The 19,310-nt window shown below is 52.7% G+C and overlaps 6 protein-coding genes across 9 annotated transcripts; 3 read left to right on the forward strand and 3 right to left on the reverse strand.

Annotated features, from left to right (window-relative positions):
* Nucleotides 1–34: 34 nt before the first annotated feature.
* On the reverse strand, nt 35–2,737 carry LOC141785714 (coagulation factor VII-like). The gene is made up of 8 exons (XM_074664152.1): nt 2,680–2,737; nt 2,266–2,429; nt 2,099–2,123; nt 1,911–2,024; nt 1,589–1,735; nt 1,309–1,424; nt 708–828; nt 35–627 (listed from the first exon to the last, which is right to left on the reverse strand). The coding sequence occupies exons 1-8, from the start codon at nt 2,735–2,737 to the stop codon at nt 35–37; spliced, it is 1,338 nt and encodes a 445-aa protein (XP_074520253.1).
* Nucleotides 2,738–3,100: 363 nt separating this feature from the next.
* f7l (coagulation factor VII, like) lies at nt 3,101–5,196 on the reverse strand. The gene is made up of 8 exons (XM_074665012.1): nt 5,109–5,196; nt 4,630–4,793; nt 4,532–4,556; nt 4,330–4,443; nt 4,114–4,254; nt 3,927–4,015; nt 3,732–3,852; nt 3,101–3,648 (listed from the first exon to the last, which is right to left on the reverse strand). Exons 1-8 carry the CDS (start codon nt 5,194–5,196, stop codon nt 3,101–3,103), a joined length of 1,290 nt encoding a protein of 429 aa, XP_074521113.1.
* A 288-nt stretch (nt 5,197–5,484) lies between these two features.
* LOC141786046 (uncharacterized) lies at nt 5,485–8,322 on the reverse strand. 4 transcript variants are annotated; one of them, XM_074664746.1, is made up of 9 exons: nt 8,000–8,322; nt 7,311–7,502; nt 7,100–7,222; nt 6,792–7,024; nt 6,581–6,718; nt 6,308–6,495; nt 6,123–6,202; nt 5,963–6,046; nt 5,485–5,862 (listed from the first exon to the last, which is right to left on the reverse strand). In XM_074664746.1, the coding sequence occupies exons 2-9, from the start codon at nt 7,495–7,497 to the stop codon at nt 5,717–5,719; spliced, it is 1,179 nt and encodes a 392-aa protein (XP_074520847.1). In that variant the 5' UTR covers nt 7,498–7,502; nt 8,000–8,322; the 3' UTR covers nt 5,485–5,716. The 4 variants fall into 4 exon arrangements, with proteins under 4 accessions (XP_074520847.1, XP_074520848.1, XP_074520850.1 ...); XM_074664747.1 differs by having other exon boundaries at nt 7,978–8,322; XM_074664749.1 differs by lacking the exon at nt 8,000–8,322 and adding an exon at nt 7,912–7,960.
* A 271-nt stretch (nt 8,323–8,593) lies between these two features.
* On the forward strand, nt 8,594–12,558 carry setdb2 (SET domain bifurcated histone lysine methyltransferase 2). Its single transcript, XM_074664740.1, has 11 exons — nt 8,594–8,981; nt 9,292–9,405; nt 9,489–9,584; nt 9,679–9,824; nt 9,898–10,161; nt 10,263–10,591; nt 10,725–10,894; nt 10,974–11,197; nt 11,269–11,454; nt 11,593–11,681; nt 12,399–12,558. The coding sequence occupies exons 1-11, from the start codon at nt 8,948–8,950 to the stop codon at nt 12,556–12,558; spliced, it is 1,812 nt and encodes a 603-aa protein (XP_074520841.1). The 5' UTR covers nt 8,594–8,947.
* Nucleotides 12,559–12,736: 178 nt separating this feature from the next.
* creg1 (cellular repressor of E1A-stimulated genes 1) lies at nt 12,737–15,047 on the forward strand. The gene is made up of 3 exons (XM_074664741.1): nt 12,737–13,228; nt 14,078–14,197; nt 14,303–15,047. Exons 1-3 carry the CDS (start codon nt 12,869–12,871, stop codon nt 14,504–14,506), a joined length of 684 nt encoding a protein of 227 aa, XP_074520842.1. The 5' UTR covers nt 12,737–12,868; the 3' UTR covers nt 14,507–15,047.
* A 123-nt stretch (nt 15,048–15,170) lies between these two features.
* cd247 (CD247 molecule) lies at nt 15,171–18,939 on the forward strand. Its single transcript, XM_074664742.1, has 8 exons — nt 15,171–15,673; nt 17,187–17,284; nt 17,394–17,438; nt 17,540–17,602; nt 17,675–17,704; nt 17,815–17,868; nt 17,970–17,999; nt 18,100–18,939. Exons 1-8 carry the CDS (start codon nt 15,613–15,615, stop codon nt 18,163–18,165), a joined length of 447 nt encoding a protein of 148 aa, XP_074520843.1. The 5' UTR covers nt 15,171–15,612; the 3' UTR covers nt 18,166–18,939.
* The last annotated feature ends 371 nt before the right edge of the window (nt 18,940–19,310 follow it).

Genomic DNA, 19,310 nt, shown 5'->3' on the forward strand with positions numbered 1-19,310 from the left:
ATGATTGTTCTGGGTGTCGTGGACTCGCTGACCCTCAGCCCGTCAGGTCGTGGAGCGGGGTCTCGGTGCCGTTGCTCGGCGGGCTCAGGGTGGATGTGTGGTTGTGGATCCAGTCCAGGTAGTTGGACACTCGGGTGTAGATGCCGTAGTTCCCGGGTCGGGCGCAGCCTTTGCCCCAGCTGACGATGCCCAGCAGGAACACCGTCTTCTTGTACTCTGTGACCAGCGGCCCGCCGCTGTCGCCTTTACACGAGTCCTGGGCGCCTTCGATGTACCCGGCACAGAACATGTTCTCGGTGAGCACCACGCCGCTGTCCTCCCTGCACTGCTGCGTGCGGATCCTCGGCACCTTCAGCCGCCGCAGCTGGTTGGAGACGGGTCCATTCTCGCTCCGCTTGCCCCAGCCGCTCACCGTGTGCAGGCGGACGGCCCACAGCTCGCGCTCAGCCAGAGCTCGCGTCGGCATGCAGACGGGAACGGCGTAGGTGTTGTAGACGATGGGGGACGCCAGGCGAAGGAGGGCGATGTCGTTGTCGGCGTTGGCTTTGGTGTAGTTCTCGTGCATGATGATCTCAGAGACCTGGATGGTCTGCTCCGTCCCCTCCTCCACCTTGGTGTTGTGCTCACCTGGCAGACAAAGAGCAGGGCACACATCAGCTGTTCAACTCTCTACCAGTGTGTTTGCTCAACGACAGAGGGATTCGTACCTGCAACCACCTGCAGGAACTGAAGGTCTGTGTCCTCCAGGCAGTGAGAGGCTGTGAGGATCCATGTGGGTCTGAAGATCACGCCTCCACAGAAACCTTTGTCTTTGTAGACCAGCAGCACCTTCAACAGACACACAGGAGGGTTAGTCCTCTGAGCTCAGCGCCTCTGAGGATGCTCAGTGTGTGTGAGGACACTCAGTGTGTCTGAGGACACTCAGCGTCTCTGAGGACGCTCAGTGTGTCTGAGGACACTCAGCGTGTGTGAGGACACTCAGCGTCTCTGAGGACGCTCAGTGTGTGAGTGCTCAGCGTGTCTGAGGACGCTCAGCGTGTGTGAGGACGCTCAGCGTGTCTGAGGACGCTCAGTGTGTGAGTGCTCAGCGTGTCTGAGGACGCTCAGCGTCTCTGAGGACACTCAGCGTGTCTGAGGACGCTCAGCGTGTGTGAGGACGCTCAGTGTGTGAGTGCTCAGCGTGTCTGAGGACGCTCAGCGTGTGTGAGGACGCTCAGCGTGTCTGAGGACACACACGCAGAGACAGACTCAGTCCTGCTGACCTTGACGTGACCTAACAGACGGACTGTCCCTTTAACTGCTGCGTACCTGCCATGGGCATTCACCTTTGGGACACTCTGTCCCTCCCACGATCCGACCCCGGGAGTCCTGCTGCTGGACGCTGCTGTGCTGCAGGACGGGGACCGTGCCGCACGCGATGGGCTCTGAGGACAGACAGAGGAAGGTGGAGGTCTTTGTTTACACCAGAACCTCAGAGCCAGACTAGAACTTCAAGACCGGCCTGTGCCAACACGGCCTGAGGTGGTCTTTGAGAGGAACCATCTGTCTGCAGAGATCTGTAGTTACAGTGAGTCATGTGACCTCTCACCTACAGCCACGCAGCTCCGCCCATCACCACCCAGGATGTAGCCTTCTGCACACGAGCAGTTCAGTCTGCGTCCTCCCTGGTCTTCGTCACAGAAATGCTCACAGCCGCCGTTCTCCAGCAGACAGGTGTCCGAGACGTTCAGGGGGTCTGAAACAGATGCAGGTGTCACGCCGTGGCGTACGGGAACTGGTTTTCACGCTTTGACATGAAGCTAACACGCCATCAAACTGTGTCTGCACGGCGTCACCACCCACAATCATGGAGGACACTCCTCATCATGCTACAACCTGTGTGTCTGAAAGGGGGACGGTCCGAGTCTCACCGAGCTCACAGTTGAGTCCACTGAACTGAGGAGGACAGAAACAGGTGTAGGAGGAGCCCTGGGGGGAGCAGCTGCCTCCGTTCCGACAGGGACTGGACTCACACCTGTCGGGGACTGAGGAGCAGATCAGTCAGAGTCAGTTTCTATCAGCTCAACGTGTTCAGGGAGAAAAGAGTCGGTTTGCTTACGGTTGTATGTTTTCCAGAACTCGTTCTGAAACAGAAACAGATTTTATTACTCTTCCTCCTCCTCCTCCTCCTCCTCCTCCTCCTCCTCCTCCTCCTCCTCCTCCTCCTCCTCCTCCTCCTCCTCCTCTGATTGAAAAACTCTCTTTATGAATAAAAACTCATCTGACCGTGATCTCATCGTGTTCAAACACCTCCCGCGCCTCCTCGTATGAGCACCTCTCCTCCAGACACTCCCTCTTCAGGTCTCCCATCTGCAGCTCCTCAAACCAGCCTGAGTTAGCCCTGCGAGTCCGGACCAGCACGCCATTAGCCCGACCCTGGTCCAGAAAGACTTGAGGACACACAGAAGGAGGAGAGAGGAGACCAGGAAGTCTGTGATTCACACCTTCACCTGTCCAGAGCTTTACTCAGCACACCTGAGGAGCGTCCAGCACCAGGAGGAGGAAACCTCTGAGCCAACACGTTAGCATGCTGCTATCACTACCTGCTCCTCCGACCTGACGCAGACTCTTTAGCCTCTCAGGAACATCTGGACCGGTCTGAACCTGAAGTTCACCTGAGGGGTCCAAACTGAGTCTCACCTGATGCTGAACCCGAGACGTCTGAGACCACGATGAAGAAGAAGACCTGAAGCCACATGCTGGACCCAGCCGAAAGCTCCGAGCTGGAGTTAGTGGAGCCAAAGGGGCAAAGTCCACACACACACACACACACACACACGATCACATGACCCTGATGGATTGACTCAGTGTTCATGTGGTTAGCTCAGCACACAGTGGGGGGTCAGAGACGAGCAGGCGGGTTCAGGTCTAACAGAGTCTTTATTGGATCAACAATCATCATCAGGGGACCGAGGTCCCACAGCGTGAGTGAACACCATCACTGAAGTTTGATTCTCGCTCTGACACTCTCACTCCGACCTTCCAGACCCGGCCTGGGGCCAGACCCGGCCCGGGGCCAGACCCGGCCCGGGGCCAGACCCGGCCCGGGGCCAGACCGCTTTCAGCCCTTGGACATGGTGTCCTCGATCCAGGTCAGGAAGTTGGCCACCCTGACGTAGACGCCGTACATGTTCTCCACGGCGCAGCCCTTCCCCCAGCTCACCACGCCCGTCAGGAACCATGTCCTGCGATAGCGAGTGACCAGCGGGCCGCCGCTGTCCCCCCTGCAGGCGTCCCGCCCCCCGGTCTTGAACCCGGCACAGAGCATGTTCTTGGTGATGTTGAGGCGCGTGTGCAGGCGGCACTCCTGCAGCGGGACGCGCGGCAGCACCAAGCGCTGCAGGATGTCAGACGTCATCCCGAACAGCTCCTGGCGGCCCCAGCCCGACACGGTGGAGAGTCGGACGCCGGCCAGCGTCCGGCTGAAGGTGCTGTTGCGGGCGGGCAGACAGACGGGGACCACGTGGGGCCCCAGTGAGACCGGACTCTGCAGCCTCATCAGCACGATGTCGCTGTCTTTGCTGGAGTCGTTGTAGGCGGGGTGGATGATCATTTTGACCACCGGACGCTGCTGCTCCGAGGCCTCCCTCACGCCACGGTCGTGTTTCCCTTCACAGACACAACACTCATCAGCACAGGGACACCACACTGAAGGTCAAAGGTCAAAGGTCAAAGGTGGAGGAGGGGCTCACCCACAGTGACGTTAAAGGAGGTCACAGGTTTCCCCCAGACGCAGTGAGCCGCAGACAGGATCCACTGATCCGTCAGGACGATGGCGCCGCACTGAAACTTCAGCCTCTCCGTCAGCATGGCCTGGAGAGAGCCGCCATCATCATCACCATCATCATCATCATCATCATCACTGAGCTCTCTGACCTGGACCTTACCTGCCAGGGACACTGTCCTTTGGGGCAGTTCTTCCCGTTGACGACCCGCGGGCTGAAGTGGACCTGGGTCTGTCCACAGGGGACTCTGTCTGAGGACGGAGAGGAGAGAGAGCGTTGGTCTGCCGTGTCAGCTCAGGTGTGTGTGTCAGCTCAGGTGTGTGTCAGCTCAGGTGTGTTTCAGGCCAACCTTGCGGCACACAGGTGCTGTTGTCTCGGCCCAGGCTGTAGCCTCTGGCGCAGAAACAGACGTGGGAACGTTCTGGAAGGTCTCTGCAGAAGTGCTCACATCCTCCGTTCCTGTAGCGACAGCCTCTGTAGGCGGCTCGAGCTGCAGGGGCACAGAAACAGAAATCACCTGCGAGTCATGACCCAGAGGATGTTCAGTGATCTGCCGTGGACGCACCTTTTTCACAGTGGTAACCGTGGAAACCAGGTGGGCATTTGCAGACGTAGGTGTCGAGGTGGCGAGTGCAGGTCGCTCCGTTTTTACAGGGAGACGACTGGCAGTGATCGACGGCTGCCGACAGACAGAGAAGGAGACGTTTGAGCTGAGGGCTGGGACCGCCCTCCCTCCTGGTCTGGGTCTTACCTGGTCGGGGTCTTACCTGTGTACTTCCTCCAGAAGACCTCCTGCAGAGACACAGACACAGATTAGAGAGCGACAGCAGCAGGATGAAGCTGAGAAACCTGAGAGGGGACGGACCAGCTGCTGAGGCAGAGCAAAGATCTCCTTGGCCTCCTCGTACGAGCATTTCTCCTCCAGACACTCGCGCTCCAGGTTCCCCCTCCTCAGCTCCTCAAACAGGTGGTTCGCTCGGCGGCTGCGGCGCAGGAAGACGCTGGCTTCAGGCCTGCTCAGCGCCACACCTGTATGGACACACAGGTGTGAAGCAGCGTGTCTTATTTTCCACAGATGACACCGACATGTTTAAACTTCACGCCCTCAGAAATCAGCAGATAAATTCTCCCTTCGTGGACCGAGCTGCTCCTGATGACCCGATCCAGCTCAGTTTGAGGATTTTCTCTGAGTCTAAAGGAAAAACCAGGTCTCACAGCATCTGACGCCTGCGTCTGTCTCTGGGTCAGAGGACGAGTCGGATCAACCAGCAGCTCACAGAGACAGAGAGAGGACAGGAAGACAGCCCCAAAGACAGATAAAGACTGAGACACACCAAGACTGACCTCCAGGAAACCCAGTGCATGCTGGGATACAAGCAACGAGGAGTTGTAAGACGAGAAGTTTCTTCGTTTCTCTTCTGACGGACGCCATGTTTGTTCTGAAGTGTTCAAAGGTCAGAGAGACGAAAAGCACACAGGCCCCCCTCTGTGTCACACACACACACACACACACACACACACACACACACACACACACACACACACACACACACACACACAGAGCGTATAAAAACAGATAAACACACAGAGGACATCCAGCTGCTTCAGCTCCATTTGACCGTTTTAAAGTCACAGTCGAGGATAAAACGTTGATGAAGATCCTCCATCATTTCATCGTGAAGCCCAGAATAAAAACTCCGCACACGCTCAGTTTGACACGTTTATTTCTGGCTGAAGCGCTCTGAGGGTCGATCATGAGGAGAGCAGAAGCTTCATCAACACAGAATAAATAAGAAAACCAGTTTGAAACAATCACATCAGTCATCAGAGAAGCAGCGCTCAGAGTTTCCTCCTGCCGTCCATCAGAGACGTGACAGACGGCGTGCAGCGTGCGGCGTGTTATTGTAAACAGGAAGACTTCCCCTCCACTCCACCAGGGGGCCACACTGCGCTCACTGCAGCTCCTTCAGGATGTCAGAGAGGAACTCCTGAGCGTCTCTCAGCTCGTCCTTCCACTCCTGCGGGATGGAGACACCGCTGTACGATGACCCCGCCCCCAGCAGGGCCCCCAGCGCCGCCCCTCGGTTACAGTTCTCACCTGGAGAGCAACAGGTAAACCAGCAGTCAGCGTCACATGAAGCGAGTGTGTGTGTGGGTCACTTCCTGTCAGTCAGAAACCTGAAACACTCAGTACCCACCTCCACAGTTTGTGTTCGCCAGGATCCCTCCCCGTGCGTCGTCGTGAAACTCGTGGGCCAGGTAAAACAAGCTGGACAGAGCTCCTGTGGGTCAGAGGGTTCAGGTTAGAGTCCCGTGTGTGCTCGTTAGAGAGTCAGACTAAATGAGTCTGGATCAAACCTTTAGTGTAGCAGGCCAGGCCCAGGTAGTCCACGGCGCTCTGATGGACCCTCAGACGCTCCTCAGACGACACCGGGTACCTGAGGTGGACACACACACACACACACACACACACACACACACACAGATTAGGAGCTCATCGTCTGCTCTGTCCCGTGCTGACCTCAGGTGAGCTCCTGGCGTACCTGGCGGCCTTGCGGCTGTAGCTCTGGCAGGTGTCCCAGGTGTCCAGGGTCCTCAGAGCGTGCTCCGCCTGCTGACGGATGCTGGCCCCGCCCAGCACGGCGTGCAGGGCCCGGCTGTAGATGGAGACATACTCGGGCACCTTGGGGTGGGGGTGGGTGAGCTTCACAAACTCCACGGCCGCTGACACCTGAGGACGACAGAGGTCAAAGGTCGTTAGGAAACCCTGATCATTCACCTCCTCACATGAACAGTCACAGAGCCGACGCACTCACAGCTCGCTCCTCATTGGCTGAGGCTGACAGCAGGATGAAGGGGAGGATCATGGGAAGGCAGCCGATGGCGTCCAGCTGGCCGTCGGCGATGGGGGAGCTCATCTTGGTTTTGGAGCGTTTCTCTGCAAACGTCAGAACCTGAAAAACAGAACTTCAGAGTGAGACAGAGTGAGCTGGGGACCGCCCGGTCCTCCAGGTGTGCTCGCCGTACCTCTTGGGGCGAGGTCGGCCTGCTGTCCTGCCAGTCGGCGAAGAAGGAGCGGTGGCAGGACTCGGCGTAGGTGTCACTGTGTGAGCCAGGCGTGGTCAGGAACTGGACGTAGTCTGAGAGCACGGCGGCCCGGGCATCGGGCTGAGAGACGTCACTGAAGCGTCCTGAGACCAGTGAACGCAGCACGCGCAGAGAGCAGAGCGTGTTCAGGGTGTTATCACCGGCCTGAAGACCTGAGGACACAAACACGGGTCACCGAGGATTCTGTGGTACCAGCTCATTTCAGGAGCAGGACTCTGGGTCGGCACCTTGGTGGTAGTGGACCGTGCCGTTGGAGGACTTCCACAGGTTCAGTTTGTCGTGCAGGATCACGCTTCCCACCACGTCGGGCCGTTTGGCGCCAGAGGACCAGGCAGTCCGACCGCTGCCGGCTGAAACAGGAAGATGGTGTGAAGGTTAATCACATGACCACAGACTGCAGGAGGAAACTGAGACACGAGCAGGACGGGGTTTCCTCACAGGTGTTGGAGAGGCTGAGGATGCTGGAGGGGTGTCTGCTCCGGGGGGAGTTAAAGCCTGAGATCCAGCCCCCGAAGTCCCTCCTGATGTCGTCGATGTTGTAGTACCAGTGGACAGGCATGGACATGGAGTCAGCTGCACACATCGCCCACAGCGCCTCCGTCACTGAGCGCCGCACCTGAGACATGTCACCTGAGGAGAGGAGGCTTTCATCACATCTAATAACTGATGTCTGTGTTTTCACTCAGTCTGACCTGAACACGTTTCTCCTGAGAAGAAGAAACCTCCTGACAGGAGCTTTAACAAACTCTCAGGTTGTTGGTTTAACTGGAAAAAGCGTTTAGAAAGTTATTTCTCATGATCCTGATGATTTGATCAGGATCAGAGTCAGGATCAGGATCAGGATCAGAGTCAGAGTCAGAGTCAGAGTCAGCTGTAGAGTAACAAACCTGTGACTCAGCTCAGAGACGATCAGACCATAATGTTTGATAAAGTCACTCCCTGAGGAGGATGAGCGTCAGATAACTCCAGTCTCATCAGTCTTAGTGAATCCTCAGTAAGTGAAGAAAAGCGCATGTCTGTCAGTGTAAAGTCTCCTCACCTGTGGTTTAAAGTCTCCTCACCTGTGGTTTAAAGTCTCCTCACCTGTGGTTTAAAGTCTCCTCACCTGTGGGTTAAAGTCTCCTCACCTGTGGTTCAGCTCCTCCGTCTGCAGCTGCTCTGTCTTCATAATGATTGTGTGTTTTAAACTTACATAAGTTCATTATTACTCTGTTACAAAACTACACAGGAAGTGGCTAACGTTAGCATCTGCCGGCTAAAATGAATGTATTTGGAGCTAAGCACGGACTGAGAGTATTTCTGAGGATCACATTAAAAAAACACACCAACAGTTAAACTTCATGTTAAACTTTAACACAAACTACTAAAGTGGATTAATCAGAACTCGGGGTTTGTTTATGTAATTGTGAAACTGTATCAGCTACGGCAGCCTGGAGGAACCATTCCAAAAGCGAACGTGTTGTATTTTGTGAGTCGTTGTGCCCTCAGTGCAGCCTGACAGGCTGACAGCGGACAGCAAACTCAGGAGGAAAACAACCTCTTGATCAAAATAGTCCTCATATCTTATTATTTATTTTAAAATGTTGTTGTAAACACAGAAAGCGTTTGGTTCAGGTCATCAGACATGAAGGTTTGGAAAATAGAAACTCCAGGAAAGATAAACGTAAAGAAGAGAAGTGAGAATATAAATAAAATATTTTGTACCTCTGTTAAAAAGTCTTTCGTTAGTTTCTCACCTCTATTTCCCAGAAAAACGCCGAAATAAATCAAATGTGTCTGGGAGACGAAACGCAGGGAGATGAGCTCATCGATCTACGGAAGCCTTTGTAAACCAAAACGCTCACACAATGTAAATCAATTCAAACGCGGTTGCAGGATCTGGACGGTGGCAGACAGGTTAAAGAGACTTTTTTAATCTGGTGAAGTGATCAGATCCAGTTTTGTGACTTCGACCTGAAGCCTGTGAATGAATGAACTCAGCCCTGAAGCATCGCTGCTGTTTGCTCCCCGTTAGCTCAGATTCCCGTCTGTTTTAAAGCAGCAGGCTAAGCTGGAGCTAACGGCTAACGGCTCAGATGATGGAGGACTCACTGGATCCGAGAGATGTTGGTGAGAAAACACGTTTTTATCAGAGAGGAGGAAAAAGTAGATTTATATCAGTGAGAGGGGGTGGTACACACACACACACACAAACACACACAAACACACACGGAGTCAGACCCTTTGTTATTGTGTGTATGAGGTGTCACACACTCTGAATCATGGATCCGCTCCGTGGGTCTGATCCAGGTTGTGGGGTCTGAGTTATTGTTTCTGGTTCTGGGTCTGATCTGGTTCTGGATCAGACCTGTGTAATTTTTATCTGAACTGATGCTCCCCTCATGGTTTAATCCCACATCTATGTTTTTGTTGATTTCAGAGCGAGCCAAGGCGTACTGGTCTATGGAGGATGTGGATCAGGTTTTCAGTGACGTGATAGAGTACGTGGACCACCTGAAGAAGGTCTTGAAGAATAAGACGGCCTCAGATCGAGGTTTGACTCTCTCCTTCCTGTCGTAGCTTGTGTTGTGGATCAGGGGGTGAGGATCTGGACTCAGGTCTGTGTTTGTTGAACAGAGTACGTTCAGGCGCTGAAGCTGCTGGAGGCTCTGGACTGCTCCCCCTCAGCCTCCTCCCAGGACTCCTCTGTGGTTCAGGTGGTCATCGGCTCAGGTACGCACGCTCTGATTCATGACGTTACTTTAAATCAGTGACTTTAAACCCTGGAGCGTGTTGTGTCTTATTTTGGCGGTGTCTTCCTGTCCAGGTGAGCTCCTGTCACCTGAGTTCTCCCCCTCATCCTCTCCACGCTCTCCCATCAACGGGCAGCTCAGCTCGGCGGCGTCCCCCTCAGACCGGGAGGAGCTGCTGACCCCCATCACACGGCGCTACGAGAAACACGCCTGTTGCAAGGTCACACACACACACTCACACACACACACACTCACTCAGCACAGTCCCTCTGACCTCTGACCTCTCCTCTCAGGCCTGTCTGTCCGGCTCACCCTGTATGACGCCGTGCTCGCCGGCGCTCAGGGGTCAGAACCCGCTGAAGGTCCCGCTGCTCTGCGGCTTTAAGAGGCTGAGGGTTGTGCAGCTGATGTCATCAACTCTAAACTGTCAGGAGGCGGAGCCTGTGGAGGAGGAGCTCTGGGAGGTTCTGTACAAGGCGCCGTGTGGGCTGAACCTGCTGAACCCTGAGGATGTGATGCGTTACCTGTTGGCCACAGAGAGCCAAGACTTCCTGCAGGTGAGACACACCTGTCCTCTGTGAACCTGGACACATCCTCAGGTCCCACGAAGGTTCATCATGTGACTCTGGTCTGTCTCTGCTTCCTGTTCCTCCCTCAGGCGGACTTCTTCACCTTTAACCCGGCCGTCAGGTTGGACCCTCCCTCTGTGTCCGACCCCAAGCAGTCAGACGTGGACCTGAGCCGAGGGGCGGAGCCTACACCTGTGGAGCTGTGCGTGGGGGAGGGCGGGGCTCGGCCGGCTGAGTTTCGTTACAGGAAGGAGCGCTGGCCGCACGGCTGCTTCCTGAGCCGCGGCCCCACGCTGTTCAACACCTGCTGCGACTGCACCGACGGCTGCACCGACCCACAGCGCTGTGCCTGCGTGGCCAAGACCACAGGGGGGCGCCACTACAGCCACCACAGGCTGAAGGAGCCCGTCGCTTCAGGGTGAGAGTCTGGTTCTTCAGCACCGACCCGCAGGAACCTCTGAGAGGCGTGACCTCTCACCTGTGTGTGTGTGTGTGTGTGTGTGTGTGTGTGTGTGTGTGTGTGTGTGTGTGTGTGTGTGTGTGTATTGCAGTGTGTGGGAGTGCGGCCCGTGGTGTGGCTGTGTCAGGACTCGCTGTCAGAACCGGCTGGTCCAGAGGGGAATCAGAGTCCGGCTGCAGGTCTTCCAGACTGAGGGGCGGGGCTGGGGCGTCCGCTGCCGTGACGACCTGGACCGCGGCACGTTTGTGTGCATCTACGCAGGTGAGGTGGCGTCCATGTTTGTTGCGTCCTGGGGTTGGCTCGTTAAGGACAGTAACCTCTGAACATGCGTCTGATCCAGGTGTGATCCTGCGGCGGCTCCACGCTCCAGCCGAGCCCCCGCCCCCAAAACTGACGAGGGCCGACCTCCCGTCTGACGATGAGGTGGAGGTGGTCACGGAGTGGCTGGCCCCGCCTGTGCTGGAGGGACGGAGCAGCCTGGTGGAGTCCACGTCGTCCCCCCTGCACGTCCCTGTGATCCAGAGACCTGCTGACCCCCCAGGGACGGGACGGGACAGGGACGAGGTATTTCTGCTCAACCAACCACGGTGTCGACTCACAGACAGGAAATGACCACGCTTTGTGTCTGTCCTCAGACCGTGTTGGTTGGAGGTCCGGAGCCCCGCCCCTCAGCTCAGGGGAAGACGGTTACCATGACCACCAGCGGAGGCGTGAACGGCACAGGAGCAAAGAGTGGGCGGAGTCTGAAGAGAGCACTGAAGACAGAGGATGTGAACTTCCTGGACGCCAGCAAGGAGGGAAACGTGAGCCGCTTCTTCAACGTAAGACACCAGCTGATCAGGACGTTAACAGGAAGCCCTTTCAAAATAAAGTTCTGTTTAATCATAAAACACAAAGCTGTGTGCAGAGATGACATCACTTCCTCCTGGGTTTGTAAAGTTTGACCTTTGACCCCACAGCACAGCTGCCAGCCCAACCTGTTCACCCAGAACGTCTTCACCGACTGTCACGACCCCGCCTTCCCCGTCATCGCCTTCTTCACCAGCAGGTGAGGGGTGGAGGAGTGATGATGATGATGATGATGATGATGATGATGATGATGATGATGATGATGGTGGTGGGCTGAAATGATTCCTCCAATAATTTGAGTTACTTGATTAAAAAAAAGATGGAAATCCAGTTTCTGTTTCTCCTCTGATGTTGCTCCTCTCCTGTTCAGCGTCAGCGACTGTTACAATTAAATGACTTGTTATGCAATTAGGTGATGATGTCATTTAGAGACGTAAAACAAAAACATAACAGAGCTAACTGAGCGGCTGTTTAGCTCGCAGGTCAGTGAAGGATCAAATATCAAGTAGCTTCATTACAGCAGGATCATCATTTCAGTCTGAACGCTGCAAAGACTCAAAGTCTCTCAAGAATGTTTTTATTCCTGGTCAAAATGTCTCATATCAGTCAGATCACATTGAATTTAGACTTTATCAAACAAAGTCACTTGTTTTTCCTCTTGTTTGAAACATTTTTATTTGAAAAAAGCTCTTCAAGTAAACAAAAATGTGTTTTATCAGATTACTCGATTACTTGATTGAATTTTCAGATGAATCCTTAAATACTAAACTGTTGGACAGCTGCAGCCCTCTGCTGTCCGTGTCATGGTCTGTGTCATGGTCTGTGTCATGGTCTGTCTCATGGTCTTCCTCATGGTCTTCCTCGTGGTCTTCCTCGTGGTCTGCCAGCTGCTCATGTCTCTACTCTTGTCCATCAGGGTGGTGAAGGCCGGCTCTGAGCTCACCTGGGATTACTCGTCTGACATAGACGGCTCACAGGAAGTGGCGTGTCTGTGTGGCAGCGATGTGTGTCTGGGGCGGTTCAGCGTGGAGGAGAACCTGTGTGAGAGCTGTGAGGTTCAGGCTGAGGCACAGTGAGATTCACACGGACACAAACTGACTCAGACTTATTTTTGTATTCCTGTGTTTTTATTAAATGGTTTTTAGACGTTTCTGTGTCTTTTTAAATAAAGTTTACACCCCTCAGATCACAGAGCTCAGCTCTTTAAGGAAACCTCTTCTTACAGTCCTCTGATTGGCTGACAGAGCAGTGAACACACCGGACGTTTCCGCGGTTCCTGAACGCAGCACGTTCGTAGAGCTTTTATTTTGAAATCCTGTTCCCTAAAGAGCGCTTCCGTTCGCACTCTTACTCTGAAACTCCAGACCGGATCTCGGTGTGTTGTTTATGTGTCCTCCCTCCGGATCCTTCACCGACTGTCCCCCAGCCTCTGAGCCCGACATGAGCCCCCTGAAACAGCCGCTCCGTGTGCTCCTCCTCGGCCTCCTTCTGGCCTCCTCCCCCTCCTCCTCCTCCTCCCACCGGGTCCGGATCCCCCCTCACGACCAGGTGGCCCGGGTCGCTCGCTTCGTCGCCCACCAGGTGGACTGGGCCTCCATGGCCACCATCTCCACCCACAAACCGGTTCAGGGTCAGCCTTTCTCCAACGCCTTCTCAGTGAGCGACGGGCCGGCCGGCTCCGGGTCCGGGTCCGGGGTGCCCTACATGTACCTGACCCGCATGGAGATCTCCGTGCAGGACCTGGAGGTAGGCTGCCAGCTGGACCCTTTGTGTCTTTGACCTGGTTTACGGTTTTTTCAGAGTCTCGGGGTGATCTGTGTGTGTGTGTGTGTGTGTGTGTGTGTGTGTGTGTGTGTGTGTGTCACAGGTGGAGGCGGAAACACTCGTGGGAAACCCACAGACTGACAGTTAGAGGAAACAAAAACAGAGACAGGCTGAGTTTATCTCTCTCAGAGTCTGACATCTTTAAGACCAGAGTCTGCAGCAGGAAGGGTCCACATCCGGCTTTTAAAGACCCCTAAAGACCCCCACAAAGTCCCCCTTACAGTCCCCCCTGGACTAAAGTCAGACCTGGAGATCCTGATCTCTGAGTAAAACCTGCTGAGTCATTTATCAGAGAGTTTGAAGGACCTCACACCCTCAGACCTGATGGATACACACCTTTAAAGAGTCACTTGTGTGTGTGTGTGTGTGTGTGTGTGTGTGTGTGTGTGTGTGTGTGTGTGTGTGTGTGTGTGTGTGTGTGCTTTCTTCATATTCCATGTGAGACAGAGTTTTAAACTGTTTGTGTCATAAACTGCAGCAGAGGCCTCACCATGACGCAGCAGTTTCCTCTCACAGTGACTCAGCAGGTTTGGGGCGGGTCACATGTTGTAGCTGAGGTCATGTGACAGGAAACCACAGAGTGCTGAGCAGGGGAAGTTTTATAGTGTCAAAGTGAACAGGGTGTTCCTGGAGGCGTCCTGGGTCTCAGGTGATCTCAGGTGATCTCAGGTGGTCTCAGGTGATCTCAGGTGATCTCAGGTGGTCTCAGGTGATCTCACGTGGTCCGGGTTCAGGTCTCCTGACTCAGCTGGTCTGATGCTGTCTCTGCAGGTGAACCCTCAGGCCTCCCTGTCCATGTCCCTGGCTCAGACTGATTACTGCAGACAGCAGGGCTACGACCCCCAGAGCCCCCTCTGTGCTCACATCATCCTGTCTGGATCTGTGATGGAGGTACACACACACACACACTCACACACACACACACACTCACACTCACACACTCACCTGTGTCCCAGCTGAGTGGTCACGTGACCCCTCTCTGTGTTGGTCGTCCAGGTGAACGGGACGGAGGCGGACTTTGCAAAGAAAGCTCTGTTCAGCCGACACCCGGAGATGGTGGACTGGCCGTCTGATCACAACTGGTTCTTCGCCAAGTTCAACATCACCCAGGTCTGGGTGCTGGACTACTTTGGGGGGGTGAAGACCGTCACCCCTGAGGAGTACTTCCAGGCAGACCCTGACAGGAAGCACCACTGTTGATCAGACTGCTGGTTCTTGTAGTTCTGTGATGCATGGACTACAAACTGTGATCAGAGCTCACACGCCGACATTTCTTTGATTTATTTTATTATTTTGGTGAAATTTAAACGTTGAACAAATCTGAATGTTTCAAACTTTCTCTGCTCCGAGAAAAAGTTTGATCTTTAATCTCAGGCTCCACAGACAGGTGTGAGTGACAGGTGTGATTATATCTGGAGTGTTTAGGGTTAGGGTTAGTTATAAAATATGAAGCCAGCTGCAGTTTGTGGGTTTGACCACCAGATGGAGCCATTGAGCTGTGCCTTAACGGGACATGAGGAAGTAAATATTAAAACAAAATAAGGAAATTAGAGCAAACTGCACTTTATACCTTTTTACCTTTATAACTTTATACCCACAGAGACTAAACAGACACAGAAATGTTGATTTCAGACATTTATGATCAGAAAACGTGGATCCACAGATGGATCTGTTTGCAGTGATCTCATAACTTTGCTGTGAAAATGTTTATTTTTAAAGAATAAATAAATGATTTTACTAATGTGTGTGTTTTGTGATTGAAGGAACGAAGACGGACAAGTGGCACTGATGATCCACGTTTATTTATTTATTATTTCAATCCTAAAAGCAAACAGCCGACAAACTGTCCTGTATTTGTAGATGTGTGTGTGTGTGTGTGTGTGTGTGTGTGTGTGTGTGTGTGTGTGTGTGTGTGTGAGGATGCTGGAGAAGGACAGAGACACTGAGGACGGTGCGAGCTCAGAAACATTCATGGAGAAACAAACCGCCTCAGAGACGAGTTCCTGTCAGAGTCAGACCTGCTGCTGTGCTGAAAACACCAAGCCCTGTGTGTGTGTGTGTGTGTGTGTGTGTGTGTGTGTGTGTGTGTGTGTGTGTGTGTGTGTGTGTGTGTGTGTGTGAGTGTGAGAGAGAGAGAGCTCAGGGTGTGTGTGGGTGACAGAAGATGTGTGTCACCTGTCACAGCAGCAGCTCTCACCGCTTCCTGTTCCACTTCGAGACGGAGACGAAGAAGAAACGGTTCAGCTCTCAGCCTCCAGCTCACACCCTCAGGAGCAGAACCAGAACCAGACTGAACCAGGTCCCTGATGGAGCTGCTGATGTGGACCTGCGGCCTGCTGGCCCTTAGCGCCCTGTTTCAGCCTGCAGGTAAGAGCCACACACACACACACACACACACACACACCTCGTGATCATTTAGATGTTAACACATTTGAGGACATAAACAAAGGTGATTCAGACGTTTGGATCAGATCTTTTCAGCCTGTGAGGATGAAAATCTGTTCATGGCCTGAAAATGTAAAGACTCAAACATAAATCTAAAGATTCAGATGTTTTATTTTATATTTATTAGAAAGGGGTTTTGAACCAACAGCACTAACTTTAACCGTCTGTCTTCCTGTGTGGAAACAGAAAGTTTTAAACCAGTGAAGCCAAAATGAGCGCGTCAAACATGGAGTCAGAGCTCGTTTGTCTTCAGCCGCCATGTTTGAAGAGTTGTTTTCAGCCGGGGATGGAGCGCTCCGTCCTCAGAGCTGGTTCAGTCTCTGCTCTCCTCAGGCTTTCCTCCATGTCAGGAGCTCTCTCCTCATTTCATCTGTTTCACAGAAACTTTCAGGCTGACCGCTGTCCTCAGCTCCTCCTCAGCTCCTCCTCAGCTCCTCCTCAGCTCCTCCTCAGCTCCTCCTCAGCTCCTCCTCAGCTCCTCCTCAGATCATCATGATTCAGATCTAGAAATGTGTTGAAATGTTTCCTGAGGAGATGGTTGGTGATGTTTATCTTGTTGTTGAGCTGATTCTGACTCCAGGCTGTGTTAAACCGTGGAGTCTGTCAGTGTGAAGCTTCAGGGTTTAAGCTCTGAGTGTGTTTATTATTTAACGCTACGTCAGGTTTCCCAAACCTCCAACACCTTAAAACAACCAGGACGGATCAGATTAAAGTCTTTTAGATTCACAGACGGAAACTCTCTGATGTCATCATCCACGCCAAACGCCTCAACGCTCTGAGCGACAAACAGGAAACAGGTTTTTAAATAAAACTCAGAAGATCGGAGAGAAAGAAGAGACGATTTAATACATCAGCAGAAACTCTGTGTGTGTGTGTGTGTGTGTGTGTGTGTGTGTGTTGTGTGTGTGTGTGTCACTTTGTTGTGTGAGTGCAATAAAGTGACCACAGACTGAACCCCCCTTTGCACACACACACACACACACACACACACACACACACACACACACACACACACACACACACACACACACACACACACAGGAAGCAGCTCTGTGGTTCTGAAGCTGAGCGTCTTCCCCAAACTCTTCATCTTCTGATGATGATGATGGTTGAGAGAGTTTCAGACTCTGACGTTTCCACGGAGACAGAAACTCAGCGAGCTTCTTCAAACTCCTCCAGCGTCTGCGGCTCGTTCTCGTTAACATCAGGCGTCGGTTTCTGAGAGCGCCGTGTGTGTGTGTGTGTGTGTGTGTGTGTGTGTGTGTGTTTGAAACTGAGCAGACTGAGACTCTGCCTCATCACATCACACACTGTTGACAGCACACACACACACACACACACACACATTCGGTGCTGCCATGGTGCTGCTACCTCGTCCTCTGATTGGCTGAACTGGCTGTCCATCAGTGTGACCTTTGACCCCTCTCCTCCTCAGAGGCCACGTCCCTGTACGACCCCCAGCTGTGCTACATCCTGGACGGCTTCCTGGGCCTGTACGGACTCATCATCACGGGCATGTTCATCAGGGAGAAGGTGGGTCTCTGAGCACGCCGTGACATCATGACCAGTGTTTAAAGGAGCAGTGCACTGTTTTCTCTCTCCCTGTACTCATGTTTGATTCTCTCTTCTTCTCGTGTTTCAGTTCTTCAGAGGCAAGATGAAGGTCCCTGAGGAAAACCTCTACAGCGTGAGTCACACACACACACACACACACACACACACACACATGATGATGATGAGGGATGCTGATGGTGATGATGATGATGGTGTTGTGCTCTTCGTGTCCAGGGTCTGGTGGGTCAGGACTCTGCAGGCTACGCCCCCCTGATGAGGGACCCTGAGAGGCCCAGGGTGAGTCTGACTTCACTCAGAACATCATGAAGTGAAGCCGAGCGTTTGTGTGATTTCTCTCTGTCCTTTCAGAACCGCGGGATGCAGGACTCCACCTACACGGTAAGCGACCTCGCTTCTGATTTAGTTACTGAGAGGCTGGTTTGCTTGTAAGCACAGCCTCCGTCATCAGAGTGATGAGGTGGAGTAACGAGCTCGTTTCTATCCTACAGGACCTGAAGAAACGCAGCGATGGAGAGTACAAGGAGCTCCCTGCTAAGAAAGAGGTGAGTCACAGTCTGGTCTTTAACTGAAGGAGTGTGAAGGTTCAGTCTGAGGCCCTGACTCTGTGTGTGTGTGTGTGTGTTTCTGTGTGTGTGTGTTTCAGCGCCAGAGGAGGAACGAGCAGGTGTATCAGGTGAGAGCAAACAGACTCTGTGTGGTGTGTTTCTTCATCTATCTTATCATCGGGGTTCAGTCTACTTCCTGGAGTATTAAAGCGTCTCTTGTCTCTGCAGGGTCTGAGCTCGGCCACCAGAGACACGTACGACCAGCTGCAGATGCAGCCGCTTCCTTCTCGCTAATGAGACCACAGCGTCTCTCCCCATCCCCAACTACTCTAACTTCCTGTTTGAAGAAAGACGACGTGTGTTAGACAGATGTTGGGGCTGAAGTCCTTTAGTTAAAACAAGAAGAAGAAACATTTATCAGGTAGATTTCTCTATGATGGTTGAGCTTTAAAACTCTGGATTTATCGTCTGGCTTTTCTCTCCACGGTTTAATCCCCGTGTTAAACTTTCTGAGATGTTCAGGGGAAACAGGATTCATGGGTTTATTTTTTAACGTCCTGATGATTCTGTCACCAGCTTCAGCACATTTATCAGTGTTTGTTCAGAGTCGCTGACGTTCAAACTTCAGACGGCTCTCAGATTAAAATAATCTGTTCATCTGTTTTCCACATTCAAAGCAGATGAACAGATAGTTTTAATCTGAAAGGTTTTATGTAAACCTTCCCTCTGAGTCATTTCTTTACGATACCAGCTCATTAAATCATGAATCATCTTTTCTGTCAGAGATCAGGGAGTTGTTCAGGTTTGTTGGTGCTGGTTAAAATCCTCCTGAAGTATCTGTCGCTGGTTAAAAGAGAAGAGCGTAATGTTTCCTCCTGCATGTTTCTGATGTTTCTGATGTTTCTGATGTTTCTGATGTTTTTCACTGATTTTTTTCTCTTCTTTGTGTCTAAAACGTTTGAAATGATTTGTGTTTGACTTTTTGGATAATGGTTTATTTTTAGATGAACCTTTGTTCTGTTTCCTGAGAATTTTTGCAGATTTATTTTGTTATTTTTTTGTTTCATCTGAGTTTGTACTTTTCGAGTTTAATCTGTAAAATCTGTTTGAAATTAAAAGTTTTCTGAAGCTGTCTTGTTGTAGCGTGTCGTATGAAGAGCTGCTGCCACCTGCTGGACTAAACTGATAACTACGGTTTATTACTGTGAAAGGCCTCCGTGCCGGAAGGTGGCGCTGGCGCTTGTTTCAGCCGATTCCCCGAAAACAAGAGAAGAAGAAACGTCAGGTAGCGTCACAGCTGCTAATCAAGGCTAACGTCTGTCAGCTGTTAGCCCGGGATGCTGAGGGTCTGACGGTCTGTCGTGGACCCGCTGTGGACTTGTTGTGGACTTGTTGTGGACCTGTTGTGGACCTGCCGAACCCATCAGAACCCCGCAGAC

This window comes from Halichoeres trimaculatus, unplaced genomic scaffold (assembly GCF_033239565.1).
Source record: "Halichoeres trimaculatus isolate MK-OKI-2021-1 unplaced genomic scaffold, fHalTri1.1 fHalTri1_scaffold_24, whole genome shotgun sequence".
Classification (NCBI taxonomy): domain Eukaryota; kingdom Metazoa; phylum Chordata; class Actinopteri; order Labriformes; family Labridae; genus Halichoeres; species Halichoeres trimaculatus.